Source organism: Bombina bombina, chromosome 8 (assembly GCF_027579735.1).
Source record: "Bombina bombina isolate aBomBom1 chromosome 8, aBomBom1.pri, whole genome shotgun sequence".
In the NCBI taxonomy this organism is placed as follows: domain Eukaryota; kingdom Metazoa; phylum Chordata; class Amphibia; order Anura; family Bombinatoridae; genus Bombina; species Bombina bombina.
This window is the reverse complement of record NC_069506.1, coordinates 112587776-112612127: the sequence shown is the minus strand read 5'-3', so window position 1 is coordinate 112612127 and position 24352 is coordinate 112587776. Positions and strand designations below refer to the sequence as shown.

Here is a 24352-nt window from a genome sequence, read left to right as displayed (position 1 = left end):
AAACGCTACCGATCCCGCTTCCACCAAAATATGTTCTTCAAGTCAAAAAAATGATTGAGGGGTACATATGGCATGGAAAACCCCAGAGTGAGGAAACACACTATGTATTTCACAAGAGACAGGGTGGGTATGGGAGTCCCAGACCTAACTCTTTAAAGACTGTTGGTTCTGCTGCAGAGACTAGTGGAGTGGAGCCATAATTATGAACATAAGGCATGGGTCCGAATGGACAACCTCATATTTGGGAAAGGTAACATAGGGACAGTAGCATGTGATCGGACACAGTCAATTTCCAGACACCCACTGACTGCAGAATTTTTCAGGAATGGGACAGAGTAATTGCTACAGGCACACACATTCCTACTCCTCATTCTCCTTTATTACCTATTAGAGAAAATCCTGATTTGTCCTACACAACACGCGTGCCTCCCTCTACGAACACCTCCAGCCTTCAGGAGGGTTTATTATTTTGTGCCCTTGAAGATGGCAAGATTGAGCCTCCAGAAAAACTTTGAGTAGTACAATGTTTTATTTTCCTCTTGGTTTAGCTATGCCCAACTCGTTCAGTTTTGCTTAATGTTTATAAATTGTAAAAAAGTTAACAGAGGCCTTACTCTATTTGAACATTGTGCATCCTCCACATTGTCCCCAGGCACACTATATCAATTCTATATAAGTTGTTGCTACTACCCGATAATTCAGTGACTCCTCCTTACATACAGGCATGGTGTAAGGAATCGGTATTGAAGTGTGCAAAACAAAATGGTTAACATCCTTTAAGATAGCTAAAGAAGGCTCAATGTCTGCAGAAATGCAAGAAATCCATTTTAAATTTGTGAGCAGGTGGTACCTGACACCTTTCAGGCTACATCAAATCTATTACCATCTAAATAAATAGGGTGTGGCCTGAAAGGCACTATGCTACACATATGGTGGTCTTGTCCAAAACTGGTTACCTTCTGGTCTGATATTTTAAAAGGTTATTCTGGGGACTCAGGTCCCAAATGATCCCAGAATCCTATTATTTCTTAATGTAACCAAACTAAAAGACAGCAAAACTAAAAAACACATCCCTAAGTTGTGGAAATCTAGCGTAGTCACCTCTAAGCTAGACTGGTCTTCCCAAGTCAATGATTTACTACACCTGGAACGGTATCATTATATGAGGATTAGTAAACTAGACATGACTGATCTATGACACACATACTGCACATACTGCACGTATTACATTGTCAGTGTACAGGCTGTTCAGGGCTAAACTGGACTCCCGCCGTCCTTTCCCCCTTCTCCCCCTCTCCTTTTTGTTCAAAATGCTCAATTTACAACTTCATGTATGATAACAACTAAGAGGTATAATTGGTTGGCGCCTCCTTTATGCTCAAACTCAATGTTTGTATGACTCAGATTAACATGTTCAATACAAAATGATTAAACAAGAAAAGTTAAAACGAAAGGCTAAAAAATAATTATTCTTTATTAATTTTCTTCTGTGTTTCTTTAATTGATGTTTTATAGTGGATTGTGTACAATGTCAAACTAACACTCAATGTGCTATCATTATGTATCTCAATCCTGCTTTAATTGTACTACTTACATTTTGTTAATAAAGCTTGTTTTTAAAAAAAAAAAAAATGGAAAAAAAGCAAAAAGTTCTTGGAAGACAGGTGCATCCATATCTGCAGATAAAAATTTTGTTTTAAGCAAAATGTATGTCCACAACACATACTGCCTCATTGGTAATAAGTCAGACATGGGAAAAGCATGTGGAAAAAAACAGGACTTTATTAAAAATAAAGTAAAAATTTATAATAAAGCACAGACTGACATTCCATTAAGTTTATATGATATCTCTCTAATATGTGATTCCCATTATATCACAAGGGAGACAATCACTGTGCATTATTCAGCAAAAAACACCAATGCATTCTGAAACCCTTTTTGAACAGCAAAGACGGAAAATTCCTATACAATGCAACTTAAAGAGCCTTTTATATACAATAGTCTCTGGGAGTGGGATATAAAAACTCATCATTTCTTCAAAGATCATGTAACAACTCATTCCCTTGGTTGGTTTGCTACAGAAACCAGGTTATCAGTCTGAAATGACTCTCCGTTTGTAGGGATACATGTCAGGCTGAAATGTATCTTAACTTGTTACTTGGGGAAGTCCTTTCTTTAGCAGTGAGGTTAGGAAACTTCCCAAGTCTTCATCCTGGAACAAAAAAATAATGGAGTAAAACATGACAAAATGATCTGTTTATAGTAGATAAAAAAGGGAGACTGGTAATTTTAAAGGGACATGAAACCCAAAATGTTTCTTTCAGGATTTAGTAAGAGCATGCAATTCTAAGCAACTTTCTAATTTACTTCTATTATTTAATTTACTTCTATTATCTTGATATCCTTTGCTAAAAAGCATATCTAGATAGACTCAGTAGCTGCTGATTGGTGGCTGCACATACATGCCTCGTGTGATTGACTCAGCCATGTTCACTGCTATTTTTTCCAACAATAATATCTAAAGAATGACCCAACTTCGATAATAAAAGTAAATTGGAAAGTTGTTTAAAATTGTATTCTTTACCTGAATCATAAAATAAAAAATTTGGGTTTAGTGTCCCTTTAATGCCTATTCATTTACTATAGCTGATACTTACAATAATAAAGTTGATACTAAAAAAGGTACTTTACACGATTTTAAAGCAGGGGTCAACAAATCTGTTTAACATTTAGGAGCCAGACATACTTTTAGAAGCCAAACAGTTGTATTTCTATACATACATAATGACAATAACCAAAAACGTTAGGAGCCAGCGTCAGATAATAACAACATAGAAATACTGATAGCAATTAAAAGTGATTGTAAGGAGGACAAAATGGCTGCTCTGAACAATTTCACTGAAAGAAGAGCTCCCCTACCATCTCTCTCCCTCTATCTTCTCACAGGTTCACATAATGAAACTTTGGAACCTGTAAACCCCATACAGAAATGCCTGAGCCACCTATGACATACTTGTCACACCCCCAAGTGTCTGACTCTGCCCCTGGGCGATATGTCCTGATCTCTGACTTAGACCACTTAGCTATGCCCGATAGACCACCTATACGCCACCCCAGACATCCAGACACTTTTATGAGCCTCCTAGTACCAAAAAGGATTGTCAAACTTAGAAGGTATGCGAGTCTCTTATATGTAAAGATTCAGCAGTCAACATCTAGTACTGAAAGTCTCCGACACCTTCCAATTTATGTTGTAAGATTATTACTATTTATTTAGGATTTGGAGAACAAGTAAACATTTTGTGGAATTTTCTATGGCTTCCCAGCTTACATTTGTTAATAACACAACAGTGAATAGATTTTCCAGACTTTCCTGTTTATAGGGAAAAAACTAATTTATTTGAAAAACCAATTGCAGCTGGGAGACTAGGATTCTTCCTAGAATGGTCACCTGGAAATCAAGCAACTTTGGGAGTGATGACTATCCAACTGTTTTTCTCTTGTTTCCTTTAAATATATAGTGAATATCTGGCATGAGCTGCTAAGGACTTTGTGTAAATTATCCAACACTGCTTTGTCAATCCGAAATAGCAACAAAGTTGTGATCGTTCTCTGAACAGAGAGAGAGTAGATGCTGTAGATGAATAGGACAGTGTTTCTCAATTCCATTCCTCATGGCACATTAACAGGCCAGCTTTTCAGTGAGAGCAGGTTAAAGGGACATGAAACCCAAAATTTTTCTTTCATGATTCAGATAGAGAATACAATTTAAAACAACTTTCCAATTTACTTCTATTATTTAATTTGCTTCCTTCTCTTGTTATCGTTTGCTGAAAGGTTTATCCAGGCATGCTCAGGGGCAGCAGAGAACCTAGGTTCTAGCTGTTGATTGGTGGCTGCATATATATATTGATTGTGATTGGTTCACCCATGTTTTCAGTTAGAAACCATTAGTGCATTGCTGCTCCTTCAACAAATGATACGAAGAGAATGAAACAGATTAGATAATAGAAGTAAATTAGAAAGTTGTTTAAAATTGTATTCTCTGACTGAATCATGAAAGAATTTTTTTGGGTTTCATGTCCCTGTAATAACAATGGTTACTAATCATCTGATTATTTCACCTGTACTCAGATTAAAATTAAATTTTATTAAATTTATTAATAAAACTTCCATGATTCAGATATGGAAAATGCAATTTTAACCCTTTAGTGACCAGACCATTTTTCAATTTTCTTACCGTTAAGGACCAGGGCTATTCTTAGATTTCTGCGGTGTTCATGTTTAGCTGTAATTTTCCTCCTACTCATTTACTTTACCCCAAACATATTATATACTGTTTTTCTCGCCATTAAATGGACTTTCTAAAGATACCATTATTTTCATCATATCATAATTTACTTTAAATTTGTTTTATAAAATATGATGAAAAAATTGAAAATAAACCCACACTTTTTCTAACTTTGACCCCCAAAATCTGCTACACATCTACAACCACTAAAAAACACCCATGCTAAATAGTTTAGAAATACCCATTGTTTACATATTTTTTTGCAAGTTATAGGGCAACTTTTTCACAAACTTTAGGATTCTCACTGAAATTATTTACAAACAGCTTGTGTAATTATGACACAAATAGTTGTAAATGCTTCTCTGGGATCCCCTTTGTTCAGAAATAGCAGACATATATGGCTTTGGCATTGCTTTTTGGTAATTAGAAGGCCGCTTAATGCCGCTGCACACCACACTTGTATTATGCCCAGCAGTGAAGGGGTTAATTAGGTAGCTTGTAGGGTTAATTTTAGCTTTAGTATAGAGATCAGCCCCCCACCTGATACATCCCACCCCTTGATCCCTCCCTGACCCCTCTCAAACAGCTCTCTTCCATCCCCCACCTCACAATTGTCAACGCCATCTGCCAATACCCAGTTTCTCTAAATTATGGTATTTGTTTTAAAAAAACACAAACAAAAAAAAAACACCACCACTTTTTTGCTTACTGTAGCTGCCCCCCCACATTAACAAACCCCCTCCCAGATCCCTTTGCAGGCAGGGATTCCTCTCTCCTCCTTCACCCTCCTCAGTAGCGTGGCGTAGCAGTCCCACCCGCTCCTGCCCCCCTTAACGCTGGTTTCCCGCCCTCCTCTCGTGATTTGCCGCCCACCCACCTTCCTCCGATCTGCACCATCGCTGGCTGATGCCGAGAGGGTCAATATCAAGGCATCGCTGCAATACCCTGAGAGCAGCTGGAAGCGATCACGATCGCTTCCAGTGCTCAGTTTTACTGAGTATGTGCTATGTACGTCCTTGGTCCTTAACTGATTATTTTTTTAGGACGTACATAGCACATCCTTGGTCCTTAAGGGGTTAAATAACTTTCCAATTCACTTTTATTATCAAATTTGCTTTGTTCTCTTGGTATTCTTAGTTGAAAGCTAAACATAGGTAGGCTCATATGCTAATTTCCAAGCCCTTGAAAGCCGCCTTATTTCAATGCATTTGACAATTTTTCACAGCTAGAGGGCATTAGTTAATGTGTGCCATATAGATAACATTGTGATTATGCTCGTTGAGTTACTTATGAGAGGGCACTGATTGGTTAAAATGCAAGTCTGTCAAAAAAAAATGAAATAAGGGGGCAGTCTGCAGAGGCAAGGTAAAAAGTATATTAATATAACTGTGTTGATTATGCAAAACTGGGAAATGGGTAATAGGGATTATTTATCTTTTTAAAAAAATAAAAATTCTGGAGTAGACTGTCCCTTTAAAAGGGACATGAAACACAATTTTTTTCTTTCATGATTCAGATCCAATTCTAAACAACTTTCCAATTTATTTCTAGTATCAATTTTGCTTGATTATCTTGGTAACCTTTATTGAAGGAGCAGCAATGCACTACTGGGAGTTAAGTAGCTCCCACCTCCTGAGCCTATCGAGATATGCTTTTCCACAAAGGATACCAACAAAAGGAATTAAATAATAGAAGTTAATTGGAAAATGGTGTGCTCTATTTTAATCATGAAAGAACATTTTTGGGTTTCATCTCCCTTTAAAATATCCTAAAAATATGTCCTGTCCGTGTGCCCTGATGACTGGAATTGAAAAACACTGGAACAGCAATAATACATTGTGTATCTGTCAGGACTACTAAATAAAACACAAATCAAAACCGTTGCTTCTCCACAAATATGCCTGTAATTTAAAAAAAAAAAAAAAATTTATGCTTACCTGATAAATGTATTTATTTCTTGACACCATGAGTCCATGGATCATCTAATTACTATTGGGAATATCACTCCTGCCCATCAGGAGGCGGCAAAGAGCACCACAGCAAAGCTGTTAAATATCACCTCCCTTCCCTCTAACCCCAGTCATTCGACCGAAGTATAGGAGAGAAAGGAAGCCACAAGGTGCAGAGGTGTCTGAAGTTTATAACATACCAACATTCTAAAGAACAGGGCGGGCCGTGGACTCATCGTGTCAAGAAATAAATACATTTATCAGGTAAGCATAAATTTTGTTTTCTTTCTAATGACCCAATGAGTCCACGGATCATCTAATTACTATTGGGACTCAATACCCAAGCTAGAGTACACAGAGGATAAGGGAGGGACAAGGGAACTTAAACAGAAGGCACCACTGCTTGAAGAACCTTTCTCCCAAAAGCGGCCTCAGCCGAGGCAAAAGCGTCAAATTTATAGAATTTTGAAAAAGTGTGACGAGAGGACCAAGTTGCAGCCTTGCAAATCTGTTCCACAGAAGCTTCATTTTTGAATGCTCAGGAAGAGGAAACAGCCCTCGTAGAATGAGCCGTAACTCTCTCAGGAGGCTGCTGTCCAGCAGTTTCATAGGCAAAGCGAATGATACTCTTCAGCCACAAAGAAAGAAGTAGCTGTAGCTTTCTGTCCCTTACGTTTCCCAGAGAATACCACAAACAGAGCAGAAGACTGACGGAAGTCCTTAGTTGCCTGTAAATAGAATTTTAGGGCAGGTACCACGTCCAGATTGTACAGAAGCCGTTCCTTCTGAGAAAAAAGGATTAGGACACAAGGAAGGAACCACAATCTCCTGATTAATGATCCGGTCAGAAACTACTTTAGGGAGAAACCCTAATTTGGTATGTAAAACTACCTTATCCGAGTGAAAAATAAGGTAAGGAGAATCATACTGTAATGCCGAGAGCTCTGACACTCTACGAGCAGATGAAATAGCAACAAGAAACCAAACTTTCCAAGATAACAATTTAATATCTAAGGAATGCATAGGCTCAAACGGAGCCCCTTGAAGAACCTTAAGAACTAAATTAAGACTCCAGGGATGAGTAACTGGTTTGAACACAGGCCTGATCCTGACCAAGGCCTGACAAAACGATTACACGTCTGGTACATCCGCCAGACGTTTATGTAACAAAATGGACAAGGCAGATATTTGACCCTTTAGGGAACTTGCCTATAATCCCTTCTCCAAACCTTCTTGGAGAAAAGACAGAATTCTAGGAATCCTAACTCTACTCCAAGAGGAGCCCTTGGATTCACACCAATAAAGATATTTGCGCCATATCTTGTGATAAATCTTTCTAGTCACAGGTTTACGAGCCTGAATCATGGTCTCTATGACCGATTCTGAAAATCCCCGCTTGGATAAAATTAAGCGTTCAATTTCCAAGCAGTCAGCTTCAGAGAAACTAGATTTGGATGAAGGAAGGGCCCTTGAAGTAGAAGGTCCTTCCTCAATGGAAGTCTCCAAAGTGGAAGAGATGACATGTCCACCAGATCTGCATACCAAATCCTGTGAGGCCATGCCGGTCCAATGAGGATCACCGATGCCCTCTCCTGCTTGATTCGAGCAACGACTCGAGGTAGCAGAGCTAACTGAGGAAATAGGTATGCAACACTGAAATTCCAAGGTACCGCCAGGGCGTCTATCAGTACAGCCTGAGGGTCCCTTGACCTCGACCCGTACCTCTGAAGCTTGGCATTCTGCAGAGATGCCATAAGATCCCATTTCGGCTGACCCCATTTGAGAATCAGGCTGGAAAATACTTCCGGATGGAGTTCCCACTCCCCAGGGTGAAAGGTCTGCCTGCTCAGGAAGTCCGCATCCCAGTTGTCCACCCCTGGGATGTGGATCGCCGACAGACAGCAATTGTGTGTCTCCGCCCACCAAATTATCTTGGCTACCTCCGTCATGGCTAAGGAACTCTGCGTTCCTCCCTGATGGTTGATGTAAGCCACTGAAGTTATGTTGTCCAACTGGAACCTGATGAACCGGGCCGAGGCTAACTGGGGCCAGGCCAGAAGAGCATTGAAGATTGCTCTCAACTCCAGAATGTTTATGGGCAGAACAGACTCCGAATGAGTCCAAGTTCCCTGAGCCTTTAGAGAGCCCAAGACTGCTCCCCATCCCAGAAGGCTGGCGTCTGTTGTCACAATCACCCAAGAGGGTCTGCAAAAGCAGGTTCCCTTGGAGAGAAGATCCTGAGACAACCACCAAAGAAGATAATCCCTTGTCTCCTGCTCCAGCTATATTCGCGGAGACAGATCCGCATAATCTCCGTTCCACTGACTGAGCATGTTTAACTGCAGAGGTCTGAGGTGGAAACGTGCGAACGGGATGATGTCCATTGCTGCCACCATCAGCCCGATTACCTCCATGCACTGAGCTACTGATGGCCGAGGAGAGGACTGAAGCTGTAGGCAAGATTCGAAAATCTTTAAATTTCCTGACTTCTGTCAGAAAAATCTTCATTGATAAGGAATCTATTATGGTTCCCAAGAAGATTACCCTTGTATTTGGAACTAAGGAACTCTTCCAAATTTACCTTCCATCCGTGAAAGGTAACATTTCCGTGTGGGATCTTGCTTGTTGAAAGGATGGCGCCTGGACCAGGATATCATCCAGATACAGCGCCACTGCAATGCCCCGCAATCGGAGCACCGCCAACAGGGATCCAAGAACCTTCAAGAAAATTCTGGGAGCTGTGGCAAGGCCGAATGGAAGAGCCACAAACTGGAAGTGTTTGTCTAAAAATGCAACCCTTAGAAACATGTGATAGTCCCTGTGGATGGGAACATGTCCTTTAAATCCACGGTTGTCATAAATTGACCTTCTTGGATCAAAGGAAGAATGGAACGAATAGTTTCCATCTTGAAGGACAGTACTCTGAGGAATTTGTTTAGACTCTTGAGGTCTAAAATTGGTCTGAAGGTTCCCTCCTTTTTGGGAACCACAAACAGATTGGAATAGAACCCCAGACCCCATTCCTGCATCGGAACAGAAACTATCACTCCCAGGTCGGAGAGGTCCCGTACACAGTGTAAGAACGTCTCTCTTTTTGTCTGGTCTACAGATAATCTTGAAAGTAGAAACCTGCCTCTGGGAGGAAAGTTTTTGAACTCTAGTTTGTATCCCTGGGACACGATGTCCACTGCCCAGGGATCCTGAACATCTCGAACCCAAGCTTGAGAGAAGAAGGAAAGTCTGCCCTCTACAAGATCCAGTCCCGGATCAGGGGCAGGCCCTTCATGCTGTTTTTGATTCAGTAGCAGGCTTTTTGGATTGTTTACCCTTGTTCCAAGACTGATTAGGTCTCCAGGAAGGTTTGGACTGCTCCTGCTTGGAAGAGAAAGTGTAAGGATTTCCCTTGAAATTTCGAAAGGAACGAAAATTTATCCGACGTCCCTTTTGCTTGTTTCTCTTATCCTGAGGGAGAAAATTACCCTTTCCTCCCGTAATGTCAGAAATTATTTCCGTCAAACCCGGTTTAAACAAGGTCTTTCCCTTGTAAGGAATCACTAAAAGTTTAGACTTAGATGACACGTCCGCAGACCAAGGTTTTAACCATAAAGCTCTGCGAGCCAGTACAGCAAAACCTGAAATCTTTGCTCCCAGATTGATCACCTGTAGGGAACCATCCGTAATAAAGGAATTAGCCAACTTAAGGGCCTTTATCCTATCCTGGATTTCATCAAGAGGAGTGTCTGTCCTTATAGCATCAGACAACGCATCAAACCAATATGCCGCCGCACTAGTGACGGTAGCAATGCACAATGCAGGTTGCCATTGTAAACCCTGGTGTACATACATCTTCTTGAGTAACCCCTCTAATGTTTTTGTCCATAGGATCCTTAAAAGCACAACTATCCTCAATGGGGATAGTAGTCCTCTTGGCCAGAGTGGAAATTGCCCCTTCCACCTTGGATACTGTTTGCCAAGAATGCTTGATAGAGTCCGCTATGGGAAACATCTTTTTAAATATAGGGGATGGAGAAAAAGGGATACCCGGTCTCTCCCATTCTTTTGCAATGATCTCAGTAGCTTGATCTGGTACAGGCAAAACCTCCACCATGGAAGGTACATCAAAATATTTGTTTAGCTTACTGGATTTATTAGGATTAACTACGAGCGTGGTGTCGCTGTCGTCCAGAGTAGCTAAAACCTCCTTAAGTAACAGACCGAGGTGTTCTAGCTTAAACCTGAAAGATACTACTTCAGTATCAGCAGGAGGAATTACACTGTCAGAATCTGAGATTTCACCCTCAGATGCTACCAAAGTATCCTCCTCCTCAGGCTTCTGAGAGGGGACCTTTGAGATAGCAATAACTGAGTCAGCAACCTTGCTCACTGATTGTTAACCTTTCCTCTTGCGCTTTCCCTGCAGCATGGGAAATGCAGACAACGCATCCGAAACCGCAGAGGACATGAGGGAAGCGATGTCTTGCAAGGTAACTCCAGATGGAGTAGTGGAGGAAGCACAGGGCACTGGTTGAATGAACGCTAAGTTTTGGGACACTTGAGGAGAAAGCTGCGGCATATATTGCACATTGTCATAAGGCTCCTGAACAGCATCCGCCCCAGACAATGTTGGCTCAGAAAAAAGTCTATCCCTAGACTGTAAAGTTCTCTCAATACATGAGGAACAGAAAGGGATTGGTGGTTCCACATTTGCATCAAAACATAAAGTACATGTAACATCTTGTAGGGCTTCTTGGTCCATCTTTATTCACAATTTGAACAATTAAAATTGTTTAACTTAACTAGAATTAACTCACAAAAAAAAACGTTACTGTGTCTTTAAATGTTAAAAGTAACGTCTTTATTTTGCTTTACACACAAAAAAAATTGGCTTTTATAATAAACAGCAGACAATCTCCACACCTCAGCTAAGCTTTGCTGAGGTGCCTACTTGCCACCGGATCGTATAAATCACAGATATTAGAAGTCCGGACTCATCTATACACTTTATAATTAGTATCTGAGGCTCTTCTGCTGCGTCACCATAACGAAGCAGAGAAATTTCTTAACCGCTTCTTCGTAACACCGGAAATGAGGATATGAAACAAAAGGGCGCGCAAACATAGTTTAACTCCTCCCATTGTGGGCGTATCAAAAGGGAAACCACCCGGTCGGTAAATGATAATGTAAAAATGAAGCAGACAGTAGTTGTGAAATTGCACCTAACATGAGCCATATCTCCACGTCCCCAGTGCCTGCCGTAACTGCCCTATAACATATCCTCACTCCCAAGGATAATGTCATCTTAAGTGTCCTTATATATATTAAAGTGCCAAATTTTCCTGTGTATATACCCCAGAAAATAAACTTAGCACTTACCTTAGAACTCTGCCCAGCAGCAAGGCAGCTCACCAGGTTTGAGAGGTCCTCTCCCTCGCATGGACCTGTGGAAAAAAAGATAAAGTCTGAGTAATCTTATTTAGACTTTCAATATTAGGGCAGCATTAGATATATGGGAGGCGCAGTGAGAATTATGTCCCACAAGTTCCCATTGCTTGAAAGCCACCACTGCTCTACTGAAGAGACTGATGTGGACTACGGCTACACCCTAGCAGAACAAACACCACAAGCTTGTGATGTTAAAATAAAATAAACTCTTGATTGAAGAATCTTTCCAAACACCTAATTTTACCACTTCCTTGCTCTAACGTAGGCAAAGAGAATGACTGGGGTTAGAGGGAAGGGAGGTGATATTTAACAGCTTTGCTGTGGTGCTCTTTGCCACCTCCTGCTGGGCAGGAGTGATATTCCCAATAGTAATTAGATGATCCGTGGACTCATCATGTCATTAGAAAGAAAACCCTATTTCCTAAGATTAGATTTCTAAATTAGTCTATCATCCCCACACCTGGTACTTATTGTGGTAAAGGAATAATACCACTCATTCCATCTTAGTCTAAGACTACTGGCCTTTTTTTTTTTTTTTTTTTTTTTAAAGATGCTCTTAAAAATATATTTGTGGGATTAAACAGCAATTTTAAAGGGAGTGAAAAATACTTTATGTGAACTATCTGTACAATGAGTCATCTGCTAAAAGTGTCACGCAGGAAACAACTAAAAACCAACCGATTACAGCCTTTATCAAGTTCAGCGAGATGTCGCAGAAAGTTGCATACGTGTATCACCTGCAACTTCAGAACTTCACACTAGCAGAAAGGATAATGGATCTGGAACCAGCTTCATGACAGATCAAAAAGTATAATTCAGATGATTTCCACAAAAATGTGCAGATGTTCAATCTTCTAAGACCTGACTTAAAGTGATGGTAAACTTTCCCCTTTGTATAAACAGACCCGGAATGTTAGCAATATTTTAGATGGAGTTTAGTTCATCAGTTGTTGCGCTTTAACTTACTTTTTAATGTAGTAACCACTTCAAAAGTAATTATTTGGGTGAGCTAATGGTTTGAACTGTTCTCCAATGGCACCCTAACTACAAAAAAAAAAAAAAAAACTGCGTCAATGCCGTATGGCTAGAGCGCAGATTGGAGAATAATTCAAACCTTTAGCTCACAAAAAAATTACTTTTGAAGTGGGTGGCATTAGCGCGGGGTATTTGCATTTCAGCGTTACATTAAAAAATAAGTTGATAAATTAAACTCCATCTAAAATATTGCTAATATTACGGATCTGTTTATACAAAGGGGAACACTTTAAATATATCTTAGGTCAGACGTGTTAAGATACAGCAAGATCCCTAAATCATCACATTACTTGAGTGTTCTATCCATGCAGTACATCAGAGTCCAACTGTACCAGCAATATAACATTCTATGCCAAGCCCTGTAAACAAACAAAAAGAACCCAATAATAATGGAGCCCAAGATGGTACTGCAGGTCACTCCATCCTCTAGAGTTTATATGCTTCCACCTGTATTTCTAAGCTAGAATCCATTCAATGGAACTATCAGGGAAAGTTCTAAGGAAAGAGTTCTCAGACTATGATCCTTCCTCTGAACCTGCGTGTTATATCACAGCGATACGACTGATTCCAAGCTGCGTCACCTGATGAGTATTTCTATAAGCGAACTGCTACTTGCTCATTATTCTAAAGATAACTCAGTGGGCAAGCTGTGCTTATATACGTACACACCTATTCTTGTAAGCCTTTATACCATTATAGGTTTGAATTGTACTACAATCATACATAAGCAAAAAGATGTGTGCCTATTTACTCCATAATTCTCACAAAAACCTTTGTGCAAAGAAATACTTATAATTATAATGTCAATATGCATCACACAGAAAACAAACAATCAGCGTGAATTCCTTGTTCTATCATTAACTTGCTGGATTTTGAACAAATGTACAAGGGATGGTGCTCATTTACAGACGTCCCATAAAGTTATAGCTCCCAAAATATCAAACTGGAGGCAAATTAGAGTCCTGATTAAGAATAAAGAGGACTTAAACAAAAATAAATAAATAATAAAATTACAAGAAAAATGTGTAAGCTCACAACGTCTGCAACTGGTAGATTCACAAGCTTACCTGATATGTCCATGATATAAGCAAAACCTTTGTTCCTGGGTCCTCTGAATGTGTTGAAACCTGGAGGAGGATAGATTCCACCATGATAGAGCCATCAGGCAGATGTTGCACTGAACGATCCTTTAGCACACTGTACACAAGAAAAAACAATGTATTGCATTCCTGATAGATGAGGAACATAGGAGGATAAAATCATTTTCAATTATGCCCATTTCCAAATCCTGCATTTCTTTTATTTGTTTAAAGGTATCACAATCCTAACTAAAATAAAATCATTACTATAATAAAAGTTTCATAGTATACTGCATATGTCCATAAGGATTTCAACATATAGTGCTAATGACAGTAGGAAGTAAATTCTAACCTCCTAGACTAAACGGCCTCTGCCCATTATTTAGAGACATGACTATATAACATGCATAATGATACATGGCGTAACACAAGTATATGGCACTGGTTATAAAAAGTGTATTTTAGAGAAGATGTAGGGTAAGACAATAACCTAGTGAGTACACAATGTATTAAACACTAAGTGCTTGAATAAGTACAAGACCTTGAATACTTTCCCTTTTGAGCCAGTCATTATCACCTTTTCAAATGGTTGTAGATCCGTAATACAGTTTCTTGTTCTTTGTGGACATCTTGAACATGTAACCTGCAGGTAAAACGTAGCTGGTGCTCTCCAAGGCCGATCTCTTTCAATGCCTGTTCTGGTGACACTAGACGAAGGCTCTACAGTAGAAAATGCCACATACATCAGATTAACGTGGTGTTTTTCATTTAACTCTTTTTGTCTAAGTCTCATTCTAGTAATACACAAGTAAATGCAGCAAGCACTAAAGCCAAAAATATAACATTTTCACAATCACACTGAAAAATTAACCAGAAAGCTGTTTATTAATCCAATTATAAAGAATATAGGATATATCCACAAACTGGAAGTGTGAATGTAGAATGCATTTTACTCATTGTGGAAAATTATTTTGCTTTCAGATTTTTCACAATGATGCTAAATGTATTTTAAACAACCCAAAACCACCAGATATATTTTTTTCAGGGCTACAGCTAACAAACAAATGGTTATCTACATATAATCTACTACAGCATGGGTGTCTGCAGCAATTAGTCCAAGGGGGTGAGCATAAAAATAAAATACCCCAAGCATAATTATATTGTATAGTGCAGGCTCACGCCAGGAAGTTTTTGTCACTTATTAGCAGCACTGAATTTAGTAACTCAATTGTGTAACTATTGGTGGATACTTGGGAGTGATATAAATATTGCGAGAGCACAACTAGCATACAAATAGCAATATGCTGCAAGGAGCAAACCATAGCTAAACGACTTAACCCCTAAACCACCACAATCTCCCAACACAAACAAACACCCACTAACCTATTAACTCCTAAACTGCCACAACCATAGTAGTGAAAACTAGCCTTACACTACTTGACTACCTAACCCAAGACCCCTAACCTAACCCCCCAAGTTACACAAAATAACACTAAAATTATTCAATAAAAAAAAAACACATTACCAAAAAAAAAATAGTCCAAAAATACCCCCCCCAAGTTATGCCCCTCTAATACTAAAGTTCCCTTATAAATAAAGCACACCCCAAAATAAAATAAAAAAACCTATACTAACACTAAAACCTACTCTAATAAACCTACTCTTTTACCTGGCGTGTGTTATTTGGGATAAATTGGTGACACCTATTTTTCATGTGGATATGCCTTCATATACCAACTAACCCAGCATTTCTTCATGGGTCCCAGACTGCATCCTAAATAGCTTTTTACATCTGTCACCTGTGACGTGAATGCCATAGGAAACAACAGAGGGCTAGACCAATGCCTCAGAACATTCAACGCACATATACAAGCGCTTACCAAATCCTGCAGTTCACACCTACGCAACATTTCCAGAATTCGTCCCTTCCTTACTCAAAAAACTACAAAAATACTTATTCATTTCCTCATTTTGTCATGCATTGATTATTGCAATCTACTCCTAAATGGCCTTCCAAAACACTGCCTCTCCTCCCTCCAATCTATTATGAATGCTTCTGCTAGACTCATCCACCTAAGTCGGCGATCTACATCAGCTGCTCCGCTCTGCCAGTCTCTACACTGGCTCCCCATACACTCCAGAATACAATTTAAAGTATTAGCCCTAACTTACAAAGCACTCAACAGTCTAACTCCCAACTATATTTCCTCTCTCATCGTGAAATATTCCCCATCCCATCCTCTTCGATCAACCTCTGACCTACGCTCTAAACTCCTGTTATCTCTACATCCCACTCCCGCCTCCAAGACTTCGCACGTGCTGCTCCTGTCCTCTGGAACTCTCTACCCCGCTCCATAAGACTGTCTCCAACCTTATATAGCTTCAGACGCTCCTTGAAAACTCACCTATTCAGAGAGGCTTACCATCTCTCCTCCATCCTGCATCCGAACCAAACTAATACATGTACAGGAACTGCCTTACTCACTGCTGCAAATACAACCAATGTAACAAGCTACCCCAACCTTATGTCTCTGCACCCTAAACCTATAGACTGTGAGCTCTCCGGAGCAGGGCCCTCTTCCTCCTGTGCTAGATTTGTTATGTTTTGTATTTTATCACAAATCTTTATCATTGTATACCCCTATCATTGTACCCAGCGCTACGGAATTTGGCTGCGCTTTACAAATAAATGATAATAATAATGCATGGCAAAGCTAGCAATATACAAATTGTAGTGAGCATGTATAGAAGACCATAGGGCAGCCCCTTAATGTGTTTATTTTGCTGCTCATTAATATGTTTGTGTATCTATTTCCTTTAATATCCTGTTGAGCTGCTGGAGGAGACATGGACAAGAGAGCCAACAATGGTCACCAGTTTAACTGACAAATTATAAAAGGGTGCTGCTGTACAGGAAATTTAGTCTGACCCTCTATTTTAAAACATAGAGCAGCAAAAAGTAGCTTTATGTCAAAATGAAAACTATAAAATGTGTAGTTATAGAATTAGCCCACTGTGTGTGACTCATGGCTGGTCTGATCATATTTAGTGAATTCAACAGAATGGCAACTTCATAAATGGAGCCCACTAAATGATTTTGTAGGAACATTATTTTACCAAAGTAGCAGCAAGAATTCAGCTTCAATAACTGCTGTAGAACAGGCTTGATGTAACTCTGAAATATACCCAAGATTACATATTTAGAACAGTGAAAAATTAACTTTCTATTGAATAGAACCAGCATTCAGCTGCCTTAATAGCTAAATCTATAGCTAATTTCAAATGATACATAGCTCCCTGATGCAAGTCATTTTTTTTAAATAAATTTAACTCCATTTTCTTCTTAATAATATATCTGAAAAACCTTGATCAGTAGGCACAATCAAACATTTAAATAATCTTGTGATCGCTGCATCTACTTTAGTTAGTGAACCAAAAGCTTAGGAAACCGTTCTTGATAATGGATACAATTTGGAAATGTTCAGAGGAATCTGTAACTGCCTTTAATGTTTAAGAAATTATACCTGATAAATATTAATTACAATGTATGTGGCATAGGAAATATATATATATATATATATATATATATATATATATATATATATATATATATATATATATATATATATATATACACACACACATATATATATATATATATATATATATATATATATATATATATATATATATATATATATATATACACACACACACACACACACACACACATACATACACATACACACACACACATACATACATATATATATATATACACACACACACAATTTAAAAACACTAACAAGAAAGTGGTGATAAGAGTGCCTTAAACACAATCAATCAGTCACTGCAGTTCTGGCCCATGTAGAGTAACTATAATCATTAAAGCAGTGTGTGATCTGATTATCTCTGTTTTACTCACATTATCCTTCATAATAAGTGTCCCATGCATCAATCTAGGCTTCTTACAGTCTGGTGCCAGACCTAGAAACATTAAATAAACAATTTAATACATCACAGTATGGTATTCAGATGCCTTCCTCTAGAAAAAGTGGACTATATGCATGCCAGTTCAAATTAAAATACTTATGGACAATTTGGTGGGATATTTTGTTTTTCTTCTGCTGGAAGGGCGTCAAATTTAAAAAAATCCACAGAATACAGAGTAAGCTAGGAGGCCCTTTGTTTGAAAGAGTGGAGTGCCCCTCTTTATGATTGACTGTACTGATAGATGAAAATAACAATTACTTAACATTAAGAGAACAGATACCCAACAGCTGGATACATTCACACTGATCATCTCATTTGGCAAAGCTCCCATGGGCGCCAAGCCGGATTTACCGCACGGCTATTGGCTAAGAGGTGAAAACGTCACCTCTCAGCCAAATTTTTTTTTTTGCCGTGGGCTGCTGTACAAGTTAAAAACGGCGATTGATTGAATCAAATAAAGGAGCTTTCAACATGAAGTATCTTATACTTCATGAATGAAAGTCCCCTTTATTTGTTTCAATAGTAAATCTTAGCGTTTGTAAAACTCTAGGATATACTTTCACTTTAAGAAGGCAGCAGAATTGTGGTTGGGACTACAAAAGAATAATTTATTTCCCTTTTCTGGCAATGCTACAGAATTTTGTGACGCTATACAAATAAACGATAATAATAATAATGTTTATGAGTCCTTGCATTATAAACAACGCCATATGTTTAAAAGAGGGATGTTATTATTCTCACTTAGCAATCTGGTCACAAACGACTCAGTAGAAAAAGAGTATTGTGCAATTATGTCCTTAGTGATGTGTTTTGAACAATATCTGCCATCCTACTAACTGGTGTAGACAAATGCCCAAGCTTAGTAAGTTAACAAGAGAGTAGTTTGCACTACAATCAACTGAATGATTTCCTTTTGCTAACAGTAACTTACTGAGTGCACACTCTTTCTTTAAGAGACCCAATGAGATATCTACTGGGATGTTGGGATTGGTCGTGATGGTGCAAGTCTCCCCATTGGCTGGCATGAAACACTGAATCTCTGTGGACATAAAAAAAATATGTTTTATCAAAGCTAATAGTGACAGTAAATGGAATCTGCTACAGAAAACTATAGGAGAGCTTCTACAGATCAAATACATGTATATGCTGCACAGTCGATCCATGCAAAGACAAAACAGGTTCAATTTGTAAAACTCACTAAACTCCTGTTCTATTTTCAACTTGAGAAATTCCATCTTTTTGGCTTCTCCGTGCACCAGTAGAACATTACGAGGCTCTGCCTGCCGAATCAGCTGCATGATACCCTTGGCATCTGCATGAGCACTGAAGGACATGTACTCTACTTGCATTTTCACTTCCAGCTGTTAAGGAGAAATGACACGTTAAGGCTTAGCTTCTATTTGTGAACAAAAGATAGTGCGTGGTTGCTGGAACGAGCTGTGTACAACAGAGACAAATGACCCCAACAAAGAAGTTTTTATATTAAAGGGGCATACAAGTACAAAACAAACGCTCTAATGTTTAATAAGCAAGCATAGAAAAAATAAAGAAAAGCGAACAGCAATGAGAGCACTCACAAAAGGAATGGCAAATGTGGATGGGCAGTGTGGGTGTGTGATATTAAAACTTAACAAGAGATAAAAACTACTGTATAAGTAGTGGTTAATACTTAAATTAAAAAAAATAAGCAATTAATGGGTGACTCTCTATCCACATAACCCCAAATCAGATGTAACACTAAAGTTACAGAGACAATAGAGAGGGATTTTGGGCAGAGACACACCAAAAGCAGGTTCACGGATTGCACAGGTACTATCTAAAAAAAGAGGATTGACCTCAACCAGTTAAGCTATCTAGTGCAATACTGGACCGGTGTGAGTCTGTCCAAAAGGATCCCAAATATCAAATAGAGAGTGGGGAAATCAAAGTGGCAAGGTTAGCACAACGAAGGTGTGCCATATAATACACAATTAGTGGATTGATACACAATAAGTAGAAGAGTGTACTAATCAGTAAACTACTAGCAGGCAAAAAACAACGTTAATGTTGCTAAATAAGTAAATTCAAATAAGAGTCAGTGCCTTCCTAGTAAATAGTGACCAGCCAAATTAGTTTAAGTGGATAGAGAGCCGGTAGAGCGCCTGATGCGCATTTCGCTTGACTTGGCTTTTTCAACATTACTTGAATAGACATGGAACTAAACCAAATTTAATAGACATGGAACTAAACCAAATTTAAAAGCATGCGTTCTACAAGTAATTAAACCGGGTATCAGAGGGGGAGACGTAGAAACAATGCTACTGCAGGCGGAATGCAGGTGGATTTTCTGGCTGAACACTCTGATACCTAATGGCCTAAATGAACAGGATGGATATAATGCCTATCTATAACTACTATCATCTGGTGTTATGACTTTTTCCTTACTAGATTTGTATCCCTAACATTCCTCTTCTGATCTTTACACAATACTGAGTACCATGTTTTTGTCTTTCAAACAAGGATAATACACTGAAAGAAAAAAGTTCTTAAATACTGGGATCCTCAAATCTTTAAATTTTGACAATTGGAAACCTATTGATTTCCTTTACATAAGAAATCTACAGAAATTACCTACTTTATTCTGCATCTCTCACTAAATTTGACATACTAATTGCGTGCCAACAAAACCTTATGTACTATGGATGTAACACTAACATTTCAGATATCACTCTTAGTCAAGTAGTGTCTCTGAATACCCCCTATGATCAGCAAATTGATTGTCAACTTACATCTCCAGACCATCAACAATAAAACAACAAATTATTTTTGTCCTTCATAAAAGGATAAATCATTGATCGAAGATGTCTTGGTCAATCTTTAATTGATTACTTAATATTCTCTAAATATTAAACCATGGTAAAGAACGGTTTAAACCTGATTACGATTGACCCACCTCTACATTAGAAATCACTATTCAATATTTAATAAAATTCTTCTATTGCTCATCAAATACAATAGGTTGACTCTATATTGTGGATGTTAAATCATCCCTTTCTTATTCCTTCTCGTTTTTGAAACAAACGGATCTTTAATATAATTAATTAACAGGCTGACAAGCATAGCAATTTTAGATCTGATTTTTCATACCTTGTCTTTCAAAAAAGGATAGCACATGGAATGAGAAAAATCATTTTTGTCATTTAAAAACTATAGATTTACATTTCTTTATATACACAGGTTTTCATATCTTATGCCATTGTTTACCCCTGGGATTTTGAATAAACAGACTCAATACATACACAACTGTGTGACACCTCAATATTCTGATTTATCAGCTCTCCCATTAGAAATTATTTTCTTTCACTCGAAATCTTGGTCACACATTCTGTACCATGTAATAAACTAATCGATAACTATTAGTTCTGTTAGAACTATTTAATATGACCGTCCTTATTTCAACATGTTTATCGGTTCCTGGAATAGACTTATTCGTAAATATTAATAATTCTTTACCCCCTCTCTTTTTAATACATGACTATGTGTAAACGGATACCTAATTTTTGTCATTTATTTATTTTCAGTTTAGTGCCAACACATTGGATAACTTTACTCCTAGCGTTCTTACTAATGTCTCTTTAGCCCACAATTATTTGTCTGAAGTCCGCATCAATTTCTCGCATTTTAATAGCCAGCATAATATTTACGGTTTGATTCTTGACATCTACTAATTTACATATTTTGACGGCATATAGCCGCCTCCTACATGTTGTTCCTTCTGTTCTTAGTCACGTGACGCTGACTAACCAATTATGGGAGGACTGTTGCGATTGGTTCACACGGAGGTGTGAACCATACTTGTTAATTGATTGGCCAACTTGTTCCATATAGGCTTCATGATGACGGGCAGTCCGGTTAGCCTTTGAAAAAGCCAAGTCAGGCGATATGCGCATTTCTATTCCCTTAATAAGCAAGCAACAGTACAATAATAAAATGCTCTGTGTTTAGCATCTGAAAATGAAGTAACTGAACTTGCAGAAATGAAGGGGGGAAAAGAAGAGAAATAAATAAATGATGCTTAGTGCTTTTTTTTTTAGATTGTCTGCTATTTCTGCAGACTCGGACAATTTATATGGGCATTTTCTTGAGTAATGGATTGAGACTTCACTAAGCAAAAGCAGCTATTTCATGCACAACAATAAATCTAAAAGGAAAAAATTACCATACAGTGCATACTATGCAGCTACTATAACAAGTCATTAGGAACACATTAAGGCAAAACCAATTTTACAGTACAAGGTCCTTTTAAATCAGCTTCAGAGCAGCAATGAACCCATGTGTTGAGCCAATATGATGAGGGACATATGCATAGCCACTAATCAGTAGCTAGTTAATTGCTGCTTCTGAGCATATGTGAGTATGCATTTTAATAAAGGATACCAACAGAACAAATTACATCTGATACAAGCAGTATATTAAAAATATTCTTTAAAATTACATGCTCTATCTGAATCATGAACATTTAATTTTGGCTTGTATGTCCCTTTAAGAAATAGTTATGGTTTCTATTTGTCTTGCACAATGGGGAACCCACCGTTTGTCTTCCTTCCATTTCCAGCTTGCGCTGACCACTTAGGATTTTATGTCCCACTGTGCCCTGTACACAGTAACCAGGCATGATCACCTGTATAGGAAGGTAGATAAAAGACAAGAGATAGGCAAATAAAATGCAAGTACAATGTGGTCTTATAACTTAATCTTTAGTTTATTAGTCATGTAATGAAAATGTAGTAATGCACCAAAACATGATTTTATCTGCAGTATCTGTAACAATTTGTTTTAAACATCAACATTCTTCTCTTAGAGAGAAGTAATATGTATTTTAATGCTTTTCTTTTGATTTTTTTTTAATTTTAAATAAAGTCATGGCACGGTTACATAATGGCCGGTAGAAATATACTGCTCCCTCCTTCTTGTTTGGAGGAGACAGCAATAATCTCTACAAATATTTTGTGCACATTTGCAGGTATGAACAAAAACATGGAAGATATAGCAAACAAGTAAGTGTCTGCGTATGCCAAGGGTTCATTTTAAAAGCCATTAAATACGTTGTATAAGCATAGTACTGAGGTGTTTACCGCCTCCCCTAGTCATGGGTGTAGGCAAAATCTGAACACTCTTGCGCCGTGCAGAGCACAGCAAAATGTTTTTGTTGTTGCAGAGTTCACACTGTGTATAAAACACAAACTTGCATATAGATATTCAAAGTCAGAACCTAACACACCTACTCTCTCTAACACACACACTCGCAAACACTAACACATTCACTTAAATACACTCTTTCACACACAGAAAGACACTGACAAACACAAAGACTTAAATTACACAGACCCCCCCACACACACACACACGAGAGTTGCAAATGCTTGAAATCCAGACACACACTGTCCGGGTCATTCCCGCACAGGTGGAAACCCTACATGGGTGCCTCAATATTGAAATCTAGCAGTTAGTGCATTCCATGTGTTTTCACATGTGCAGCAACTCACCTTCAGATACCTGAGCTCTAAAATGACAGCACCCCATAATTAGAGTAAACTACCTTAAAGGGATATTCTAGCCAAAATTGGAAACCACATGGTTGCAGTTTGGTATTTAACAGAAGCATTTTTGTAATTTACATGTATTAGCAAAAATGCTTCTAATAAAAAACTATAGCCGTTTAAAAAACAGAATTTATGCTTACCTGATAAATTACTTTCTCCAACGGTGTGTCCGGTCCACGGCATCATCCTTACTTGTGGGAATATCTCTTCCCCAACAGGAAATGGCAAAGAGTCCCAGCAAAGCTGGCCATATAGTCCCTCCTAGGCTCCGCCCACCCCAGTCATTCGACCGACGGACAGGAGGAAAAATATAGGAGAAACCATATGGTACCGTGGTGACTGTAGTTAGAGAAAATAATTCATCAGACCTGATTAAAAAACCAGGGCGGGCCGTGGACCGGACACACCGTTGGTTAAAGTAATTTATCAGGTAAGCATAAATTCTGTTTTCTCCAACATTGGTGTGTCCGGTCCACGGCGTCATCCTTACTTGTGGGAACCAATACCAAAGCTTTAGGACACGGATGAAGGGAGGGAGCAAATCAGGTTACCTAAACGGAAGGCACCACGGCTTGCAAAACCTCTCTCCCAAAAATAGCCTCCGAAGAAGCAAAAGTATCAAATTTGTAAAATTTGGCAAAAGTGTGCAGTGAAGACCAAGTCGCTGCCTTACAGATCTGATCAACAGAAGCCTCGTTCTTGAAGGCCCATGTGGAAGCCACAGCCCTAGTGGAGTGAGCTGTGATTCTTTCAGGAGGCTGCCGTCTGGCAGTCTCATAAGCCAATCGGATGATGCTTTTAAGCCAAAAGGAAAGAGAGGTAGAAGTCGCTTTTTGACCTCTCCTTTTACCAGAATAGACAACAAACAAAGAAGATGTTTGTCTGAAATCTTTTGTAGCCTCTAAATAGAATTTTAGAGCACGGACTACGTCCAAATTGTGTAACAAACGTTCCTTCTTTGAAACTGGATTCGGACATAAA

At 38.6% G+C, this 24352-nt stretch overlaps 1 protein-coding gene across 3 annotated transcripts in view; it reads right to left on the bottom strand.

Annotated features, from left to right (window-relative positions):
- Positions 1–1762: 1762 nt before the first annotated feature.
- The window catches only part of INTS11 (integrator complex subunit 11), a 69872-nt gene continuing 47282 nt past the window's right edge, over positions 1763–24352 (bottom strand). For all 3 annotated transcript variants that reach the window (XM_053690524.1, XM_053690523.1, XM_053690525.1), the window contains 7 exons: positions 22360–22449; positions 18988–19150; positions 18721–18828; positions 17722–17783; positions 14374–14516; positions 13785–13914; positions 1763–2212 (listed from right to left, as the gene is read on the bottom strand). In XM_053690524.1, the coding sequence (XP_053546499.1) occupies positions 2147–2212; positions 13785–13914; positions 14374–14516; positions 17722–17783; positions 18721–18828; positions 18988–19150; positions 22360–22449 (762 nt within the window). In that variant the 3' untranslated portion in view covers positions 1763–2146. The remainder of the gene's footprint in view (positions 2213–13784; positions 13915–14373; positions 14517–17721; positions 17784–18720; positions 18829–18987; positions 19151–22359; positions 22450–24352) is intronic.